This window comes from Salmo salar, chromosome ssa10, assembly GCF_905237065.1.
Source record: "Salmo salar chromosome ssa10, Ssal_v3.1, whole genome shotgun sequence".
NCBI lineage: Eukaryota > Metazoa > Chordata > Actinopteri > Salmoniformes > Salmonidae > Salmo > Salmo salar.
The window spans coordinates 24,624,988-24,645,510 of record NC_059451.1 but is presented as its reverse complement, the minus strand read 5'-3'; the positions used below and the strand labels follow the sequence as shown (position 1 = coordinate 24,645,510).

Below are 20,523 nucleotides of genomic sequence, written 5' to 3'. Positions count from 1 at the left end.
AGAACTCGCTGTTTCTTTCCCTATCATACTCTCCTTCTCTCATTATTTCTCACAGTTTCTATCTCCCAGGTTCTTTCCCATTCCTCCCGTCTCCAGTCTCTCTCTTATATTTATGGTGCATATAAAAAGGCGAAAACAGTGAGGAGAAAAATGTAAGTATTGTTTGCAGCCTCATGGTGGTTAGGATCCAGAGAGTAAGGGATTGATTTGAAGCGAGCGAGGGAGAGTGAGTGGAGAGAGAGCGGGAGCAGAGAGCAAGATGTGTGTGTGCTTGGAAACACATGCGCAGGCTGCAGCAGGCTGCCTGGCCTGGCCCAGGCTCACCAGGGGACACGGCTCAGAGCCCAGTCTGAACTGAAGGGCCAGGGCCCGGCCTGGAACAAGTCCTGCTATTACTAAGGGGAAATAGCTTCCACATTGATAGTTAATGGAACCTGGACTTGCCTGGGTCAACAGGGTTTAAAGTGCCCCAGGGTTGCTCCATCCATCCATTCACATGTTAGAGTTACTGTACAGGGCAGGAGTTAATTTAGACCAACATTTGTGTTGGCTTGAACCTTCTGTTGCTATTTGGTATTTTCTGTATTTTATTAGGATCCCCATTAGCTGTTACCGAAGCAGCAGCTACTCTTCCTGAACAGCTCAAGGACAAAACTACATCAATTTTAAAAAGGCACACGTAGCCTACATATGAATACATACACACAAACTATCTAGGTCAAATAGGGGAGAGGCAAACCAGGTTTGCTGTTCATTTGAGCAATATGAGATGGAAGGGAGTTCCATGCAATAATGGCTCTATATAATACTGTACGCTTGTTCTGGATTTGGCAACTGTGAAAAGACCCCTGGTGGCATGTCTGGTGCGGTACGTGTGTATGTCACAGCTTAGTACAGGTTGTGTCTTAGGAATGTTTCCTGTAGGTAGAGAGGGTATGTTGTTGACATCCTGTGGTGTCAGTATTTTCATTAGGCACCTGGGAAACATTTCAATCAGCCTCACTTCTGTTGCTGAAAGGACAGTGTGCGTTCTGCTTTGCTCTCCATAGAGGCTAGTGTCTGTGTCTGTGTGCCTCTGCCTGCACCCTTTGATCTGTGGCCCTTGTCTCCCTGCAGCACGTGGGCTGTGACCGGATCCTGGGCTCGGATGTGCGGGAGGACCGCTGCCGTATCTGCGGGGGTGACGGGAGCAACTGTGAGGCCATAGAGGGCGTCTTCAATGACTCCTTGCCTGAAGGAGGTACAGTTTAGTATACAGAGCAGGAGTCTATTCACCACAATACTGCTAGGAAGGAATCTTAACCCCATTCTTTGATGCTTACTGCACAATGATGGTCTCTACAGTTAGGGTGGCAGTGGGCCCCTCTCTCAGGCCGGGCAGGCGTGGACAGACAGACACTGGGGGGACTGTTCTGTTCCAAGACTTGGCAACAGGACATGTCTCTCTCTTTAAAAGACCCTGATTGCTGCGTTTCTCTGTCCTCAAACTCTCTGCTCCCTCCAACACCACTTCTAGAACAGGCCAATAACACATACCTCTCAATTAGCCTTGGGAATAAAAAAGAAAAACACAAATAAAATGTGAAAGAAGAAAGGGCCTGTGTTTTGGACCAGGGAGCTCCAGCAACGTTCTGAGAATGAGATTTAGTTAAGTTCGAGACATCCATCGAGAGAGATTATGCAACCAAATTGTTTTATGGAAATTCAAACAATGTGTGCATGCATTTGGATTCTGACAAGAGCTAAATATGTGTTGGACTACTGCCTTGCAATGTGAGTTAGGGGACCTCAGACATTTTGAAAGTAATGTATAATTATCTGTTCACATGCAAGCTTTCTAGTTGCATGATCTGCATACTGTACCAGTTAATCATATAGAGTTACTGGTGAACATCTTGCCCTGCCAACCCCTCTCCCTCCCTCTCTCCCTCCTGTAGGTGCATAATGACCTTTTATTTCAGTACCTATTTCAGTCTAAACACTTTGGCCCTGATTAATGGTTTGTGATTAATTCTGTGGAAACATGTCAGGGGAAAACTGATACAGCCCAGCCAGGCTTACAGATGACGCCAGGCACAAGAATTAGCCATCACCATCTCCAAGAAAACCAAGCTGTTGTCGAGGGCTTGTGGTAGGCTCAGCCTATAGACACTCCAGAGGTCTCGGTTCCATCATTCCATCATAGTGACAGTTGGAAGGCTTGTGGTCCTCTGTCCTATTAGAGAGCCGTGGGTAACGTCACCCTGCAGGTACATGATACTGCACTAACCCTAATTCCTTCTCAAAACACTTGAATAATATTGTTTCTTTTTAAGTACAGTCAAACTCCGAATACTTTTCCTGTAGGCTATCGTGTGATTATGTGGGCTTTAAAGGATAGTCAAACTCAGAATACTTTAAAGTGCGGTCAAACTCCGAATACCCACTATTGATCAATATTAACCATGGATAAGTTTCCTTAGATCAACTGAACCAATTTCCATAGATTCTACATGTGATTGTAATACAATGGATCAAATTCCTTAGATCCCTGAACCAGTTTCCTTAGGTTCTACCTACCACCGGTGAGATTCATTACTATAGGAAAATAGTTCTGCCAAATTGAACCCCTAAATTTTGTGGATGAGGAGGACGAGATCTTTTACCATTAAGGCTCGGCTGGAAAATCCCTCAGAGATTTTTAAATAAGGTCTCTTACTAATTTTTGTGGCCAGAGGGAAGTCTTGAGTCCAAGCCGAGCGAACCGGATCAAAAAGTCAGGTCACTCTCATCCGGGTCACAGCACCAAATGTTGTGGAAAATTCCATCCAAAGATTAAGGCAGAGACTATTCAATGATATTATAGAAAACCATTTAATACAAGCAGCTACAGGGGAGATCCACCTCTGATTTCACAAGGAAGAACTCAAGGAATAAATATTTTCATGTCCACCCTTATTTAGTGGAAGGTGATCATACTATCATATTGTTTGAACAACAGTTCTTTCAACACATCAACAGTTCCAGAACAGTTGCCCTGTGTCAGGGTGCAGACATTCCAGGAGTCTATGGAAGGCATAACATCACATTCCAACACTGAACATATCCCTTGAGAAGTTACAACAGCTCCCTTGAAATTCTGCCACCACAATATGGAGACCTTGGACTTTCTTTTCCACTGGCGGGAAGGCTGTGGGGAGGAAGGCTGTGGGGAGGAAGGCTGTGGGGAGGAAGGCTGTGGGGAGGAAGGCTGTGGGGAGGAAGGCTGTGGGGAGGAAGGCTGTGGGGAGGAAGGCTGTGGGGAGGAAGGAGTGTGAGGGGTTTCTCTTGTGCCCGTTTGGGGGCACGTGGCAGGCAGTTTTAGGTGTGGGTTGTGTGAGTGGTATGCCTACAAAGCCGGACAGGTTTATTCTAAGCCCTCTCCCTCCACCCCTTTACCTCCCCCTTCTGGAACCCTCAGAGTGGACACACCCTCCTGGGGTGGCCGCAGCTCGGTGGCTGGGACCACACTGGCCGGCTCAGCAACAGCCTTAGCCTGGGCCTACACTCTGGCTCCTGGCTGATTTACGACCCACAGAGCAGTCATGTCTACAGGGTTTTTTATGTCTCTGAGGTGCAGACCAATCCTCACTCCCAGGAGGGTTTAAATGGGGTTTGTTGTCATTCACTAACCAAGCAGTACAGCAGATGGGCTGGTGTTTTGAGCATGTTGTTCTATCTAGAGATTCACACCTAAGAGTCATGATGGTGCCATATTCTCCCCTGCCTCTGCAACCTTACTACTCCCATCTGAGGTCTGAGATGCTTTCTCATCTATCTTTCTAGGTTCTCTCTTTTTCTCCTCTCTTCATCTGTTGAGTCTATCCTCTTTCTTTCATTGTCTGTCTGTCTGTCTGTCTGTCTGTCTGTCTGTCTGTCTGTCTGTCTGTCTGTCTGTCTGTCTGTCTGTCTGTCTGTCTGTCTGTCTGTCTGTCTGTCTGTCTGTCTGTCTGTCTGTCTGTCTGTCTGTCTGTCTGTCTGTGTCTTGTCTGTCTGTGGTGGAGGGTTACTCAGGGGTTGAGGGCCAGGGGTTTATTGCTCTTTGGCTCTCTCTTTACCACATAGGCCCCTGATTATTAACAGAAAAACCTCTCCCTCTCCAGCTGCCAGGAACCGCAAGTACAGACCCGGGTTACTGAATTTACTCACTGCACTGACTGCTGCACCAGAGAGAGGTCAAAAGTCAAGCCTCTCCTTTCCTCAGCGGTCGCACCATTGGAATGGATTATTAAATTATTATTTTTTTTGTGAGACTGAAGTTATTTACAGGGCTGTGGTGGCTGGCTGGACAGCATAGCCTGGCTTCAAACATGGTTACTGAACGCTGCCCAGGAATTTGGTTGGAATCCGAAGGCTCTGTTTATTCCATTGAAGTCCCACAGAGTAAAACACTATTTATACATCATTCTCCCTCCAGTATGTCAGTAAATAAAACTTCCACATTGCCTTTCTCTTCTTTCTTTCTTTCTTTCTTTCTCTCTGTGTGTGTGTGTGTGTGTGTGTGTGTGTGTGTGTGTGTGTGTGTGTGTGTGTGTGTGTGTGTGTGTGTGTGTGTGTGTGTGTGTGTGTGTGTGTGTGTGATCCCAGGTTATGAAGAGGTGGTCAGAATCCCCAAAGGATCTACCTTCATTCATATTCAGGAGCTCAACGTCTCCCTCAACTACCTAGGTGAGAGTTCATGTCTCTTCTGTCTCACACAATGTGTTATTCTGTCATGCTGGATTCTATAGTGTACATTCACACTCAAACTGAAATGAAAATGTAAGTGCATCGGCACATCAGTAATGCTGTTATTAGAACTATTAGAACATATAACACGTTTTCAGTCAGACATCCTCTCGTTCCTTCTCTGCTCTAGTGCTGAAGAGTAAAGGGGACCAGTACTTCATCAATGGGAAGCTGACCATCGACACCCCTCGTAGGTTCGACATCGCAGGGACCACCTTCCACTACCGCCGACCCACTGATGAGCCTGAGACCCTGGAGGCCCTGGGGCCCACCAACATGACCCTCATCGTCATGGTAATGGCCTAGCTGTGTGTGTTATTGTGTGTGTAACAGTAATTATTCTATGGAACACCATACGTGACATACGTATGTGTTGGTGTGTGTGTAGGTGCTGGTGAGGGACGAGAACCCAGGGATCCACTACCGCTTCAACCCTCCAGTCAACAGAGACCCTCTGACTGGATACGCCTGGCACTACACATCCTGGTCCCGCTGCTCTGCACTCTGCGCTGGGGGTACCACCACTACTGGCTCTATAACTCTGTACTGTACTCTTCTCTGGCTCTATCACTGCTCATTGATTGATTGATTGATTTATTGATTGATTGATTGATATTATTTGATTCAGAAATGTACACAGAGCCTTTTATTCATGTAGTTCAATCTCTTATCCTATGTTCATTTCATATTATTGAGGCTAAAAATAGCATCATGATCGTCATGACACACCCATTGTGTTTTACTATTGATCCATTTAGCTGCTGGGCAGGGCTGGGTCCTCTATATAGACAGTCTATTGACCTCTCTAGTAAACTTACACAGTGCATACCCTCACTTTCTCAACGGCTTTCTCATATTCCCGCTCTCACACACACAAACACACGCTGGTACATAAAAAACTCACAGTGCATATCCCCTGTTGGCTTGAGAGTTTTCCTAACGTAACACTGACCCTGGGGAAACATGGGAATGGGATGTTTATGAACAGAGGTACTGTGGGGTTGGTGAAACCTAACGTAACACTGACCCTGGGGAAACATGGGAATGGGATGTTTATGAACAGAGGTACTGTGGAACTGCAGGAGTTCGTGCTGAAGCCAACTTTCAAGTTACACACACTCTTTCTTTTGCTTTCTTTCTGTTGCGGGTAAATTATCCAAAGTAACTAGCTTGATATAAACTCATTTACTTTGCTTAAAAGCACATTTCCTTGACCCTAATGTCAGCAAAACAAGCGAGAGGAGAAGTGCTTGTACAAGTTCTACACAATTTAGCAGACATTCTTATCCAGTAGAAAGCATACATTTTCATACTGGTCCACTGTGGGATTTGAACCCACAACCTTGGCGTTGCAAGCACCGTGCTCTACTACCTGAGCCACACAGCGTGAGCTGCATCAGATGAATGATCAAAGGAGTTTTCGCTGTTTTATAATGTGTTTCTCTCTCTCTCTCTGTCAGGTGCTCAGATCCAGCAGGTAGTGTGTAAGAAGCAAGCTGATCACTCTGTGGTCTACAACCACTTCTGTGACAAGAAGAGCAAACCCAAAGACAAGAAGCGAGGCTGCAACTCTGAGCCATGCTCCCCAAGGTGAGTGTCAATGTATCTGTCCCACTGCGTGTGTGGAGCTCCTCTGATTGGGCCCTTATGACTATATATGCAGAATAAGTGTTTACCTATCATGTGTGTATGTGTGTATGCACATGTGTGTGGGAGTGTGAGAGTATGAGATCCTGCTGAACTAAGCCCTGTCTGTCTGTGTCTCCCACAGCTGGTGGTCTGGGGAGTGGTCTGAGTGTAGTCGTAGCTGTAACGGGGGCCTGAGGACCAGAGAGGTGCTTTGTAAGAGGAAGATCTCTCCTACAGAGGAGAAGGTGCAGGACGACGGCGCCTGTACCCCCCCACGACCACCCCTCACTGAGCCCTGCAAAAACCACACCTGCCCCCCAGAGTGGCTGGCCCTGAACTGGTCAGAGGTACACCCAAAATACCCCCATAAGCCTATCCAACTTTTTTTTAAACTAACAAGCAGAATCTAGAGATTTTTAGAAACAGAGAGAAGTTGCTTACCTCGACACTTTCTGTACCTATGCAACATTTCTGTGTGTAACCAATGCCACCTGCTGGTTGGATTATGTACTGGTCTCTGGTGTACTCTGGGGCTATAGAGGCTGGAGCTCTGATTTGAATAACCTCTCCCTCATCTCTCTCACTCTCATCCCTCTCTCTCCACCAGTGTAATCCCAGCTGTGGTCCAGGGTTCAGGCACCGTGTCCTTCTGTGTAAGAGGGGGGAGAGTGGAGACACACTGCCAGAGTCCCAGTGTCCCAAGTATGGACGTCCCACCACCAGGGTGCGCTGTAACCTGCAGCGCTGCCCACCCCCCATGTGGGTCACAGGGCCCTGGGGAGAGGTAAGGCTGGGGTTAACATGGGCTCTGCTCTGTATTGAACTCTGCTCTCATTCAACTAGACCTTTTACAGGTGTAGGATATTAATTTCACCAGTTTTGTCTCAGGAGTAAAATAATCCTTTAGCAGCAGGATTTAGTTATTAAAAAAGTAATAATTTCTAACAGGAAATTAGTTTTGATAGACTACAGTAGGCTATAGTTTAGGTGTAGCCTGAGGCTGCATTTTGGATACACTTGTATGTCGTAGTGGAGACCAATATCTATCTTGTGTTATTAAGCTACAGTTGAAGTCAGAAGTTTACATACACCTTACAGAAGTTTACATACACTCCGTTTTTCACAATTCCTGACATTTAATCCAAGTAAAAATGTTTTAGGATCACCACTTTATTTTAAGAATGTGAAATGTCAGAATAGTAGAGATAATAGTAGAGAGAATTATTCCTTTCCGCTTTTATTTCTTTCATCACATTCCCAGTGGGTCAGAAGTTTACATATACTCAATTAGTATTTGGTAGCATTGCCTTTAAATTGTTTAACTTCGGTCAAACATTTTGGGTAGCCTTCCACAAGCTTCCCACAATAAGTTAGGTGAATTTTGGCCCATTCCTCCTGACAGAGCTGGTGTAACTGAGTCAGGTATGTAGGCCTCCTTGCTCGCACACGCTTTTTCAGTTCTGCCCACACATTTTCTATAGGATTGAGGTCAGGGCTTTATGATGGCCACTCCAATACCTTGACTTTGTTGTCCTTAAGCCATTTTGCCACAAGTTTGGAAGTATGCTTGGGGCCATTGTCCATTTGGAAGACCCATTTGCGACCAAGCTTTAACTTCCTGACTAATGTCTTGAGATGTTGCTTCAATATATCCACAATTTTCCTCCTTCATGATGCCATCTATTTTGTGAAGTCCCCCAGTCCCTCCTGCAGAAAAGCACCCCCACAACATGATGCTGCCACCCCCGTGCTTCACGGTTGGGATGGTGTTCTTCGGCTTGCAAGTCTTCCCCTTTTTCCTCCAAACATAATGATGGTCATTATGGCCAAACAGTTCTATTTTTGTTTCATCAGACCAGAGGACATTTCTCCAAAAAGTACGACCTTTTGTCCCCATGTGCAGTTGCAAACCATAGTCTGGCTTTTTTTATGGCGGTTTTGGAGCAGTGGCTTTTTCCTTGCTGAGCGGCCTTTCAGGTTATGTCGATATAGGACTCGTTTAACTGTGGATATAGATACTTTTGTACCAGTTTCCTCCAGCATCTTCACAAGGTCCTTTGCTGTTGTTCTGGGATTGATTCGCACTTTTCGCACCAAAGTACATTCATCTCTAGGAGACAGAACGCGTCTCCTTCCTGAGCGGTATGACGGCTGCATGGTCCCATGGTGTTTATACTTGCGTACTATTGTTTGTACAGATTAACGTGGTACCTTCAGGCGTTTGGAAATTGCTCCCAAGGATGAACAAGACTTGTGGAGGTCTACTATTTTTTTGCTGAGGTCTTGGCTAATTTCTTTTCATTTTCCCATGATGTCAAGCAATGAGGCACTGAGTTTGAATGTAGGCCTTGAAATACATCCACAGGTACACCGCCAATTGACTCAAATTATGTCAATTAGCCTATCAGAAGCTTCTAAAGCCATGACATCATTTTCTGGAATTTTCCAAGCTGTATCCAGGCACAGTCAACTTTGTGTATGTAAACTTCTGAACCACTGGATTTGTGATACAGCGAATTATAAGTGAAATAATCTGTCTGTAAACAATTGTTGGAAAAATGACTTGTGTCATGCACAAAGTAGATGTCCTAACCGACTTGCCAAAACTATAGTTTGTTAACAAGAAATTTGTGGAGTGGTTGAAAAACAAGTTTTAATGACTCCAACATAAGTGTATATAAACTTCCAACTTCAACTGTATATGAAACAACGGTTGTTGATGTGTATGGCTGCATTTCAGATACATTTTTTAACATTTGAATGTCGCAGTAGTAGGACCGACTGTAGTAGGAAATGTATTATGTCTGGTGCTTTAACATTTGAGCGAGCGAGAGAGAAAGATAACTGTGGATTCGGCTATTTCAGCCACACAGGTGCATAAAGTTGAGCACATAGACATTGGCAGTAGAGTGGCCTTACTGAAGAGCTCAGTGACATTCAAAGTGGCGCCGTCATAGGATGCCACCTTTCCAACAAGTCAGTTCATCAAATTTCTGCCCTGCTAGAGCTGCCCTGGTCAACTGTAAGTACTGTTATTGTGAAGTGGGAACGTCTATGACCAACAACGGCTCAGCCACAAAGTGGTAGGCCACACAAGCTCACAGATTGGGACTGCTGAGTGCTGAAGCGCACAGCGCATAAAAATTGTCTGTCCTCGGTTGCAACACTCACTACCGAGTTCCAAACTTCCTTTTGAAAGCAACGTCAGCACAATAATTGTTTGTCGGGAGCTTCATGAAATGGGTTTCCATGGCCAAGCTGTTACACACAAGCCTAAGATCACCATGCGCAATGCCAAGCGTCGGTTGGAGTGGTGTAAAGCTCGCCACTATTGGACTCTGGAGCAGTGGAAACGCATTCTCTGGAGTGATGATTCACGCTTCACCATCTGGTAGTCCGACTGGACGAATCTGGATTTGGCGGAAACCAGGAGACTGCTACCAGCCCTAATGCATAGTGCCAACTGTAATGTTTGGTGGAGGAGGAATAATGGTCTGGGGCTGTTTTTCATGGTTCGGGCTAGGCCCCTTAGTTCCAGGGAAGAGAAATCTTAATGCTACAGCATACAATGACATTCTATACGATTCTGTGCTTCCAACTTTGTGGCAACAGTTTGGGAAAGGCCCTTTCCTGTTTCAGCATGACAATGCCCCTGTGCACAAAGCGAGGTCCATATGGAAATGGTTTGCTGAGATTGGTGTGGAAGAACTTGACTGGCCTGCACAGAGCCCTGACCTCAACAGCATTGAACACCTTTGGATGAATTGGAACGCCGACTGTGACCCAGGCCTAATTGCCAACATCAGTGCCCGACCTCACTAACGCTCTTGTGGCTGAATGGAAGCAAGTCCCCACAGCAATGTTCCAACATCTAGTGGAAAGCCTTCCCGGAAGAGTGGAGGCTGATATAGCAGCAAAGGGGGGACCGACTCCATATTAATGCCCATGATTTTGGAATGAGATGTTCGACATGCATGTGTCCACATACCTTTTGGCCATGTAGTCTATGTAGGTCCTTGACTGATTGATGTATTGAAGTGAAGAGGAAATACGAGACAATGTTAATCTTTCCTGTTTAGATTTGTATAGTAGACCTCCTGAGTGGCGCCGTGGTCTAAGGCACTGCATCACAGTGCTAGCTGTGACGCTAGAGATCCTGGTTTGCGACTAGGAGACCCATGGGGCGACGCACAATTGGCCCAGTGTCATCCGGGTTAGGGGAGGGTTTGGACGGCAGGGATGTACTTGTCCCATCACGTGGTGGGTCGAGTGCAATGCACGCTGACATGGTCGCCAGGTGTACCATGTTTTCTCCGACAAGTTGGTGTGGCTGGGTTAAGCAGGCATTATGTCAAGAAGCAGTGTGGCTTGGCTGGTTTGTGTTTCGGGGGACGCAAGGCTCTCGACTTTCGCCTCTCCCAAGTCTGTACGGGAGTTGCAGCGATGGGACAAGACTGTAACTACCAATTGGATACCACGAAATTGGGGAGAAAAAGGGGTAATAAATAAATAAATGTAAGTGCTCTATTGTCCGTCTTTACTACGTCCTCCTAGTTTTGTGACCTGTCTCTCTCTCTCTCTCTCTCCCTCTCTCTGTTCTATGTCAGTGCTCAGCCAATTGTGGTCTGGGTCAGGAGATGCGCTCTGTGCAGTGTCTTGTACACACCGGCCAGCCGTCCAATGAGTGCCCAGACCTCCTGCGCCCGGCAGCCATGCAGCAGTGCAAGAGCAAATGTGACCTCAGCAGCCTACCCATGGACATCCCTGAGGGTGACCCTGAAGGTCAAAGTTCAACTCTGTATTAATTACCTTCTCAGTATATTTTCCTGCCAGCTTAATATCCATTTAAGATGTTTTTATATATTTTTTTCCCTTCCAGAGTGTAAAGATGTGAACACAGTGGCGTACTGCCCCCTAGTGCTCAGGTTTAAGTTCTGCAGCCGCCCCTACTTTAGACAGATGTGCTGTAAGACCTGCCAAGGACACTGACCCCTGATCCAGTGAGTGAGAACCAGACCCATACTCAGAGTCATCCCCAGCGGGACCAGACCAGACCGCCTGAGCTCAACATTCCACAGGGGGAGGGACTGACAAGCCATCGCACCGCAGAGCAGCCTCTCTGACATCAGGGGAGGGTGAGAGAGCGAACTGTGCTTTTATCCCCCACTCTGAAATTGCCCTAACTGATACCAGCTGTGGGGGCACTGCTGTGAAGACCAGATGGGCTGCTGGGATACCTCTGTTTCTATGTCCTTATATCCTTATTAGTGTTTGGTGCTACTACCATTGCCATGCTGGCCACAGGACTGGCCAAAGTACTCTGTTCAGCTTAGTTACGTTTCTCTGTTTTTTATTAAGTGGCCCAATCTTACCCTGAGACACTGTCCATACGGACCTTTACTTGTATATTTACAGACGTTGTTCTATGTGTACACAATCTACACTGTACAAATGAAATTGACCTGATACTTTATCACTTACCAAATGTAAATGTTAGTTATCTGGTGGCTGTTGTCAACTCCTGTGGTCTTCTATGTTATCTTGTCAATGCTTTGTCTCAGAACTAAATCTTTATGAATTCTTATTAATATTATGCTTTTTGAAAAGGGGTTGATTTGCACAAAGTATGGCTAGTCATAAGGATACTGTTGTTTAGTTTAGTTATTTGGGACTTGTCTCGACGACTCTACTTAACACTAAGGTTCTCCATCCACGGTCCGGTCTATGTTCATAACCGTTTACTCACCACTGTCTTGTCATTTTATGGGACCCAGCAAGGGCTGGTCAATGGTCGGTTCAGTTCACGTCTAGCAGCTAACCTCAACACATCTCTCATACTGTAGCCCTTACTGTACACATTTAGATACAGGCAAATGCACCGTTGCCTCATCAATGTGAAAAATGCTACATGGGTCTCTGTACTAGTCACATATACAGTGAGTGGAAAAGTGTCCATCACTGAGTGAACCACTTCCAACAACCGATTCGATCGGAACAGAGACCCTCACATGTCCTCTGGTCTTAAGTGGTCCTTCTGTCTGATAGCATGGCCCTGCTGCGCCTTTAATGGTCAACCAGTTCACTTCGGTTTTTAATATGCTGCATGTACAGTGAAGGCCTTTTTACACATCCATCCATCTACTGAGCTCACACCCAGAACCAGCCGTTGCAATATGTCCGCTCTGATTTCTATTGGAGTAACTAGGTTGTTATTACTCTCCTGATGGTGCTTTGGAATGGTGCTATTTCTTAGCTAATTATTGTGGTTATTTGTTGTCATTCTGTTGAATATAAAGTGCTTTTGTTGAGGTTGGTGCTAAAGAAATAGTGCTATGTCAGTTTGTGAGAAGAGGAGGAGAAGTTAACCCTTTATTTCCTTGCCTACAGTAACTCAGTATGGGACAGAGCCATAAGTTACCAAACATTCAGTCTCTTATAAAACTGGGTGTCAGCACACTGACTGATAATTTACTATCTCACAAAAACCATAACAAAACTGTTTTAATAAAACATACTGTCTTATTTGACGGTCTAAATATGTAAACAACATTTTCTATTTTCTATTTTGAACCATTTTGGTCATGGTGTGACCTCAGAGGCAAACCATTTTATCAAATGTTAGGGACAATATTGTTTGTTGTTTTCAGATGCTTATTGTTACAGACATGTACTGTGCTTTAATTACTACAGAAACATTCCCCCGTTCCCCATGTACAACCATTGAAATTAACATATTAAAGTGAATAAATATGGCGCATTGTTAATAAATGCATTGAGCATTGTGTGCTTTACCCTCTCTCCCTCTGGAAACCCCTGGCCCAGACAGAAAGCTAGATCATCAAATGATCATCCATCTGTTTCTGTATCTCATAGATGTCATGGAAAATAATGACACTAGTGTTTCCTCGGTGAGGTTGTGATATGTCTGCTTTAGGCTCTTCCTGATTGGGGGAAATCTGCAGATGGTTACTGAGGCCTGGCATGAGTCATCACCACTGACACATTTCAGGCCCTGCATCATAGCAGAGCTTAACTTGGGGCCTTCCTGGGTATGCTGATGTTCACCCAGAATGAGGAGGCTATTGAAGACAAGGAGCCCCACATCTCTCAGCAGTATACTCTATACTCGTGATTACACTGTGCTGATCCGAGGCCCACTGCACTTACAGTAACACTGGGAATCTCTACTTGTCAGTGAAGAGCCAAAGAGCCAGGTTTTATTTAACCTTTTTTATCAGGGAGTCATACTGAGACCAAGGTCTCTTTTACAGATGAGCACTGAATTACCTAAATTACAGAAAATACACACGTCAAAATATAAATACAAAACGCAAGCAGAAAGAAAAACAGTCATGAAAAACAAACACATTCATCAGTAATAGGGTCCTCAATCAGCTTTCTGAATTTGCTTAGAGGCACCAAATTTAAGAACAGTTTGTTCCACAAATAAGGTGCAAGAAAACTAAAAGCTGATTTACCTAACTCAGGAGAGACCAAATGAATTTCCAGAGTTAGCCATCCCTGAGACCGGGTATGGTAATGCGTACAGTACCAGTCAAAAGTTTGGGCACACCTAGTCATTCAAGGGTTTTTCTTTATTTTTACTATTTTCTACATTGTAGAATAATAGTGAAGACATCAAATCTATGAAATAACACATATGGAATCATGTAGTTTAAACAAAATATATTTTATACTTGGGATTCTTCAAAGTAACCACCATTTGCCTTCATGACAGCTTTGCACATTCTTGCCATACCAGGCAGTGATGCAACCAGCCAGGATGCTCTCGATGGTGCCGCTGTACCTTTTGAGGATCTGAGGACCCATGCCAAATATTTTCAGTCTCCTGAGGGGGAATAGGTTTTGTCGTGCCCTCTTCTTGACTGTCTTGGTGTGCTTGGGCCATGTCAGTTTGTTGGTGATGTGGACACCAAGGAACTTGAAGTTCTCAACCTGCTCCACTGCAGCCCTGTCGATGAGAATGGGGGCATGCTCGGTCCTCTTTTTCCTGTAGTCCACAATCATCTCCTTTGTCTTGATAACGTTGAGGGAGAGGTTGTTGTCCTGGCACCACTCAGCCAGGTCTCTGACCTCCTCCCAATTGGCTGTCAGGTCGTTGTCGGTGATCAGGCCTACCACTGTTGTGTCATCGGCAAACTTAATGATGGTGTTGGTGTCGTGCCTGGCCGTGCAGTCATGAGTGAATAGGGAGTACAGGAGCAGGACTGAGCACGCGCCCCTGAGATGCCCCTGTGTTGAGGATCAGCGTGGCGGATGTGTTGTTACATATCCTTACCACCTGGGGGCAGCCCGTCAGGAAGTCCAGGATCCAGTTGTAGAGGGAGGTGTTTAGTCCCAGGGTCCTTAGCTTATTGATAAGCTTTGAGGGCACCATGGTGTTGAACGCTGAGCTGTAGTTAATGAATAGCATTCTCACATAGGCGTTCCTTTTGTCCAGGTGGGAAAGGGCAGTGTGGAGTGCAATAGAGATTGCATCATCTGTGAATCTGTTGGGGCGGTATGCAAATTGGAGTGGATCTAGGGTTTCTGGGATAATGCTGTTGATGTGAGCCATGACCAGCCTTTCAAAGCACTTCATGGCTACAGACATGTGTGCTACGGGTCGGTAGTCATTTAGGCAGGTTACCTTAGTGTTCTTGGGCACAGGCACTATGGTGGTCTGCTTAAAACATGTTGGTATTACAGACTCGGACAGGGAGAGGTTGAAAACGTCAGTGAAGACACTTGCCAGGTGGTCAGCGCGTGCTCGCAGTACACGTCCTGGTAATCCGTCTGGCCCTGTGGCCTTGTGAATGTTGACCTGTTTAAAGGTCTTACTCACATCGGCAGTGGAGAGTGTGATCACACAGTCTTTCGGAACAGCTGGTGCTCTCATGCATGTTTCAGTGTTATTTGCCTCGAAGCGATTATAGAAGTAGTTTAGCTCGTCTGGTAGGCTCTTGTCACTGGGCAGCTCGCGGCTGTGCTTCCCTTTGTAGTCTGTAATGGTTTGCAAGCCCTGACACATCCAACGAGTGTCAGAGCCGGTGTAGTACGATTCGATCTTAGTCCTGTATTGACGCTTTGCCTGATTGATGGTTCATCGCAGGGCATAGCAGGATTTCTTATAAGTTTCCGGGTTAGAGTCCCGCTCCTTGAAAGCGGCAGCTCTAGCCCTTAGCTCAGTGTGGATGTTGCCTGTAATCCATAGCTTCTGGTAGGGGTATGTACGTACGGTCACTGTGGAGATGACTTCATCGATGCACTTATTGATGAAGCCAATGACTGATGTGGTGTACCCCTCAATGCCATCGGAGGAATCCCGGAACATATTCCAGTCTGTGCTAGAAAACAGTCCTGTAGTTTAACATCTGCTTCATCTGACCACTTTTTTTTATTGATCTGGTCACTGGTGCTTCCTGCTTTAATTTTTGCTTGTAAGCAGGAATCAGGAGGTTAGAATTATGGTCAGATTTGCCAAATGGAGGGCGAGGGAGAGCTTTGTATGTGTGTCTGTGTGGGGAGTAAAGGTGGTCCAGAGTTTTTTTCCCTCTGGTTGCACATTTAACATGCTGATAGAAATTTGGTAAAATGGATTTAAGTTTCCCTGCATTAAAGTCCCCGGCCACTAGGAACGCCGCCTCTAGGTGAGCGTTTTCTTGTTTGCTTATGGCGGAAAACAGCTCATTCAACGCTGTCTTAGTGCCAGCCTCTGATTGTGGTGCTATGTAAACAGCTACAAAAAATACAGATGAAAACTCTCTAGGTAGATAGTGTGGTCTACAGCTTATCATGAGATAATCTACCTCAGGCGAGCAATAGCTCGAGACTTCCTTAGATATCGTGCACCAGCTGTTATTAACAAAAATACATAGTCCTCCGCCCCTTGTCTTACCAGACGCCGCTGTTCTATCCTGCCGGTTGTGGTGGTTAATTTCTGTATTACCAAATGAGGAGAGACAAACTTCACACACCAGTCAGAGTTATACATAAACTACATCTTTAATAATAAGAGCTTTGCAATAGCAATGACTTTCAACGACTCCCTATTTCTAATGAACCGTTGAGAGTGACAACACAATGGCTACTGAGATCTTTTATAGCAAAGATCCACCCCCCTAGTCGACATAACAAACCACAGATATTAGGAACAGTTCACAAAGGAAGACTTTATAATGAGAAAGGAGTATCCCGTAGCCAGATAGCATTCACTATAAATTATCGTTCAGTTTGGTCCCTAAGACGAGGTTCTAATCTCGTTCCTGGTACTTCATAGCACAAAAACACCAACTCATCCAATGGCATAACTCTATTGTCTACTCTAGATACTCCCATCTCAAGTAAAACCCCTTCTTGACCCCTCTCCTGGACAAGCTCACTGAGGGGAGTGAGCCTCTAGGTCATATACTATACCAGGATAAGTGCAACATCAGAGAGGACATACAATGGTTCCAGACACTGCCATACACCTCCCCCTCAATGCCAAAGGAGGGAGTGACTTGAGCACAGACATTGTGGAGACAAGTAATTGGTTCCCCATTAATCACACCATCCCTTCACATAGTTTAAGAATAGGTAAAGGCACATTCACATATGAAGACAATGTTCCATCCTGTCCTCTTCCCTTTCTGATATTCTGCATAGCACCAGAGAAATGTAAAAGACAAGCCTGACCTCTCCCCTCTCTGGGCCCCAAGTGACTGAGCCCCAGCTGAGGGAAGAAATACAACTGCCAACACCAAAGTCCAAAGGGATACATTCTAATAACGAGTATATCACATAAGCATATTATGCAGATAAGACATCTTAATTATCTATGTTACCCAAATAATTCTGATTCATCCACCACACGGTACAGCATATAACCAGCGTATAACCAGTATGTTAAAGCGTCTCATCCCGTCAGCGGGATCAAAATCCAGCGAAAAATCATATCGCCATTAGCATAACAAAATTTCATAATTTGAAAAAAAAATATATATATATATATATTTTTGTTTTATAGATACACCTCTCCTGAATCGACCCACGTCGTCCGATTTCAAAAAGGTTTTACAGGAAAAGCAAATCATTAGATTATGTTAGAGGAGTCCATCGTAAAAAGCAGCAACATAGCCATTTTCCGACCAACCACAAGCATCACAAATAACCAAAAAACAGCTAAATGCAGCACTAACCTTTTACAAACTTCATCAGATGACACACCTAGGACATCATGTTACACAATGCATGCATTCTTTTGTTCAATAAAGTTCATATTTATACATGAAAACAGCATTTTACATCGGCGTCTGACGTTGACTAACTATTATCCCGTCAAAAGCATCCGATGAAACAGTGCTACAGTTTACTGAATTACTATTCGAAAACATGTTTAAAATGTAATATTGTCATTCTAAGATTTATAGATGAATATCTCTTGAAAGCACCTGTCATACCAGATTTAAAAATAACTTTACTGGGTAATCACACTTAGCGATAAAAGGGGATGCGATACTCAGAAAATGAGCTGGTAAATACAGCTCGGCGCCATCTTGGAACAATCGCAATTCACATCTAATGTTGTATAATATTGTCAATAATCCCTTACCTTTAGTTGTCTTCATCAGAAAGCACTTCCAGGAATCCCAGGTCCACAACAGATGTATTTTCGGTCGAAAAAGTCCATCCTTTATGTTCCATTAGCTTGCTGTTGTTAGCGCGTCTGAAGGCAGTATTCCAAAGCTCTGCCGGCCGCGGGACAGCCGTGTCGGAAAAAAGCAATTTTTTCCCATTTAGGTTCGTTCAAACATGTCAAACGTTGTATAACATAAATCTTCAGGGCCTGTTTCAACAAGAGAGCCAATAAGATTCGAGGGGGACGATTTCAATGTGTTTCAAAACGTTTCCAAAGGTGGGGGTAGACAGGGCCGCCGGCGTCATAATGGTGATGGCCCTCCCGCTGTGACCAATTTCCAACGCGTCTCATTCACTGAGTTTCGACTGTAGAAGGCTCAAAACACTTTGTAAAGACTGGCGACATCTTGTGGAAGCAATAGGAAGTGCTCAATAAACGATATCTCACGGTGTGATTAATAGGCAACGTGATGAAGTTGAGTTCGCAATTCAGAATTCCACTTCCTGTTTCCATATGTCTCGGGGTTTTGACTGCCATATGAGTTCTGTTATACTCACAGACACCATTCAAACAGTTTTAGAAACTTTAGGGTGTTTTCTATCCACAGGTATTAATTATATGCATATCCTAGCTTCTGAGTCTGATTAGTAGGCCGTTGAAAATGGGCTCGAATTTTTTCCAAAATGCGCTGTGGCGCCCCCTATCCTAGGGTAACGTCAAGAGGTTAATAGTGTCGTTGTTCAGCCATGACTCCGTGAAGCATAAGATATTACAGTTTTGAATGTCCCGTTGGTAATTTAATCTTGCGCATAGGTCATTGATATTATTCTCCAAAGATTGCACGTTTTCTAGCAGAGTGGAAGGAAGTGGGGGTGTATTAGATCGCCTACGAATTCTCAGAAGGCAGCCCGCCCTCTGGCCCCTTTTTCTCTGCCTCCTCTTCATGCAGATCACGGGGTTCTGGGCCTGTTCCCGAGAAAGCAGTATATTGTTCGCGTCGGGCTCATCAGACTTGTTAAAGGAATAAAAAGATTCTGCCAGTCCGTGGTGAGTAATCGCAGTCCGGATGTCCAGAAGTTATTTTCGGTCATACGAGACGGTAGCTGCAACATTATGTACAAAATACGTAAAAAAAATAAGTTACAAACAATGCAAATAAACAAACAAAAAAACACAATCATTTGGGGACACGTAAAACGTCTGCCTTCTTCTCCGGCGCCATTCTACGTACAATTCCTTCGATCTTATGGCTTGGTTTTTGCTCTGACATGCTGACATGCTAACATGTTTTTGCTCTTTTGCACTGAAATGATGTCCAATCAAGTGAATTTATCACAGGTGAACTCCAATCAAGTTGTAGAAACATCTCAAGGATGATCAATGGAAACAGGATGCACCTGATCTCAATTTCGAGGCTCATAGCAAAGGGTCTGAATACTTATGTAAATAAGGTATTTCTGTATTTCTATTTCAAAAAACCTGTTTTCGGTTTGTCATTATGGAGTATTGTGTGTAGATTGACAAGGATTTTTTTATTTAATACATTTTTGAGTGAGGCTGTAATGTAACAAAATGTGGAAAAAGTGAAGGGGTCTTAATACTTTCTGAATGCGCTGTACTTAGTTCTACCTGCATTCAATACTAATTTCAGGTCAATACATTTTTTTGTAATACAATGAAGGCAGACTGTAGTTCAGATAGAGGGCAACAATATCATCGGCATACAAGTACAGGTTACAATTTTATTGTTAATGTAAACAGTAAAAAGTCCCAGAATCAACCCTTGCGGGACTCCTTTCGTAAAATATCCAGAAGACCTGATTTAACACCATCAGTAGATAGACATTGAGTTCTATCTGTCAAGTAATTTTAAAACCATTTACATTCAGCCTGGTGTAGGCCAATTTGAGGAAATCCTCTGAATTAGCAGTGAGTGATCAACAGTATCGAGAACCTTTGGCAGGTCAATGAAGAGGGCAGCACAATGTTGTCTTTTATCCATACAGTTAGCCCCATAATTTATAGCTAGGGATGCAGCAGAGATAGTGCTATGACCTGGTCTAAACCCCGACTGATGTAAATTTAGGATACATTTCAAAGATAAGAAAGATCTTATCTGAGAATTAATCAAGGATTCTAATATTTTAGCTAGGCAGAAAGTTTAGAAATAGAGCGATAATTATTTAGGTAACAAGGGTCACCACCAAACCTTGGCAATAGTACCAGATATAATCATCAGGTTAAAATATGGGTTAATGATTCAGCAATCAGGGGGGCAGAGAGCTGCAGCAAAAATGGATCAAGCATATCAGCCCCATTGGATTTCTTTTACATCAATCTTAAGCAAGGCATCTAGCACCACAGATAGTAAAGTGTTGAAATGAAAACAAAGATTCACTACAAGTTGACAGTTAACTGTCGATTCAGCTAGAGGCGGGCAGAGGGAAGAGCAGTTGATTGACGGACCAGGGTCAATTAAACCACAGTTTCTCTCAAATAAAAAGCCTGCCGAGATGATAAAAGCATCA

The 20,523-nt window shown here is 44.5% G+C and overlaps 1 protein-coding gene across 2 annotated transcripts in view; it reads left to right on the top strand.

The window, feature by feature from the left end:
- Positions 1–13,143, top strand: part of adamts10 (ADAM metallopeptidase with thrombospondin type 1 motif, 10) — a 41,276-nt gene extending 28,133 nt beyond the window's left edge. For both annotated transcript variants that reach the window (XM_014216511.2, XM_014216510.2), the window contains exons 17-25: positions 1,117–1,240; positions 4,606–4,686; positions 4,877–5,040; positions 5,135–5,261; positions 6,207–6,336; positions 6,518–6,722; positions 6,983–7,159; positions 10,983–11,157; positions 11,255–13,143. In XM_014216511.2, coding sequence (XP_014071986.1) covers positions 1,117–1,240; positions 4,606–4,686; positions 4,877–5,040; positions 5,135–5,261; positions 6,207–6,336; positions 6,518–6,722; positions 6,983–7,159; positions 10,983–11,157; positions 11,255–11,364 — 1,293 coding nt within the window. In that variant the 3' untranslated portion in view covers positions 11,365–13,143. The remainder of the gene's footprint in view (positions 1–1,116; positions 1,241–4,605; positions 4,687–4,876; positions 5,041–5,134; positions 5,262–6,206; positions 6,337–6,517; positions 6,723–6,982; positions 7,160–10,982; positions 11,158–11,254) is intronic.
- The last annotated feature ends 7,380 nt before the right edge of the window (positions 13,144–20,523 follow it).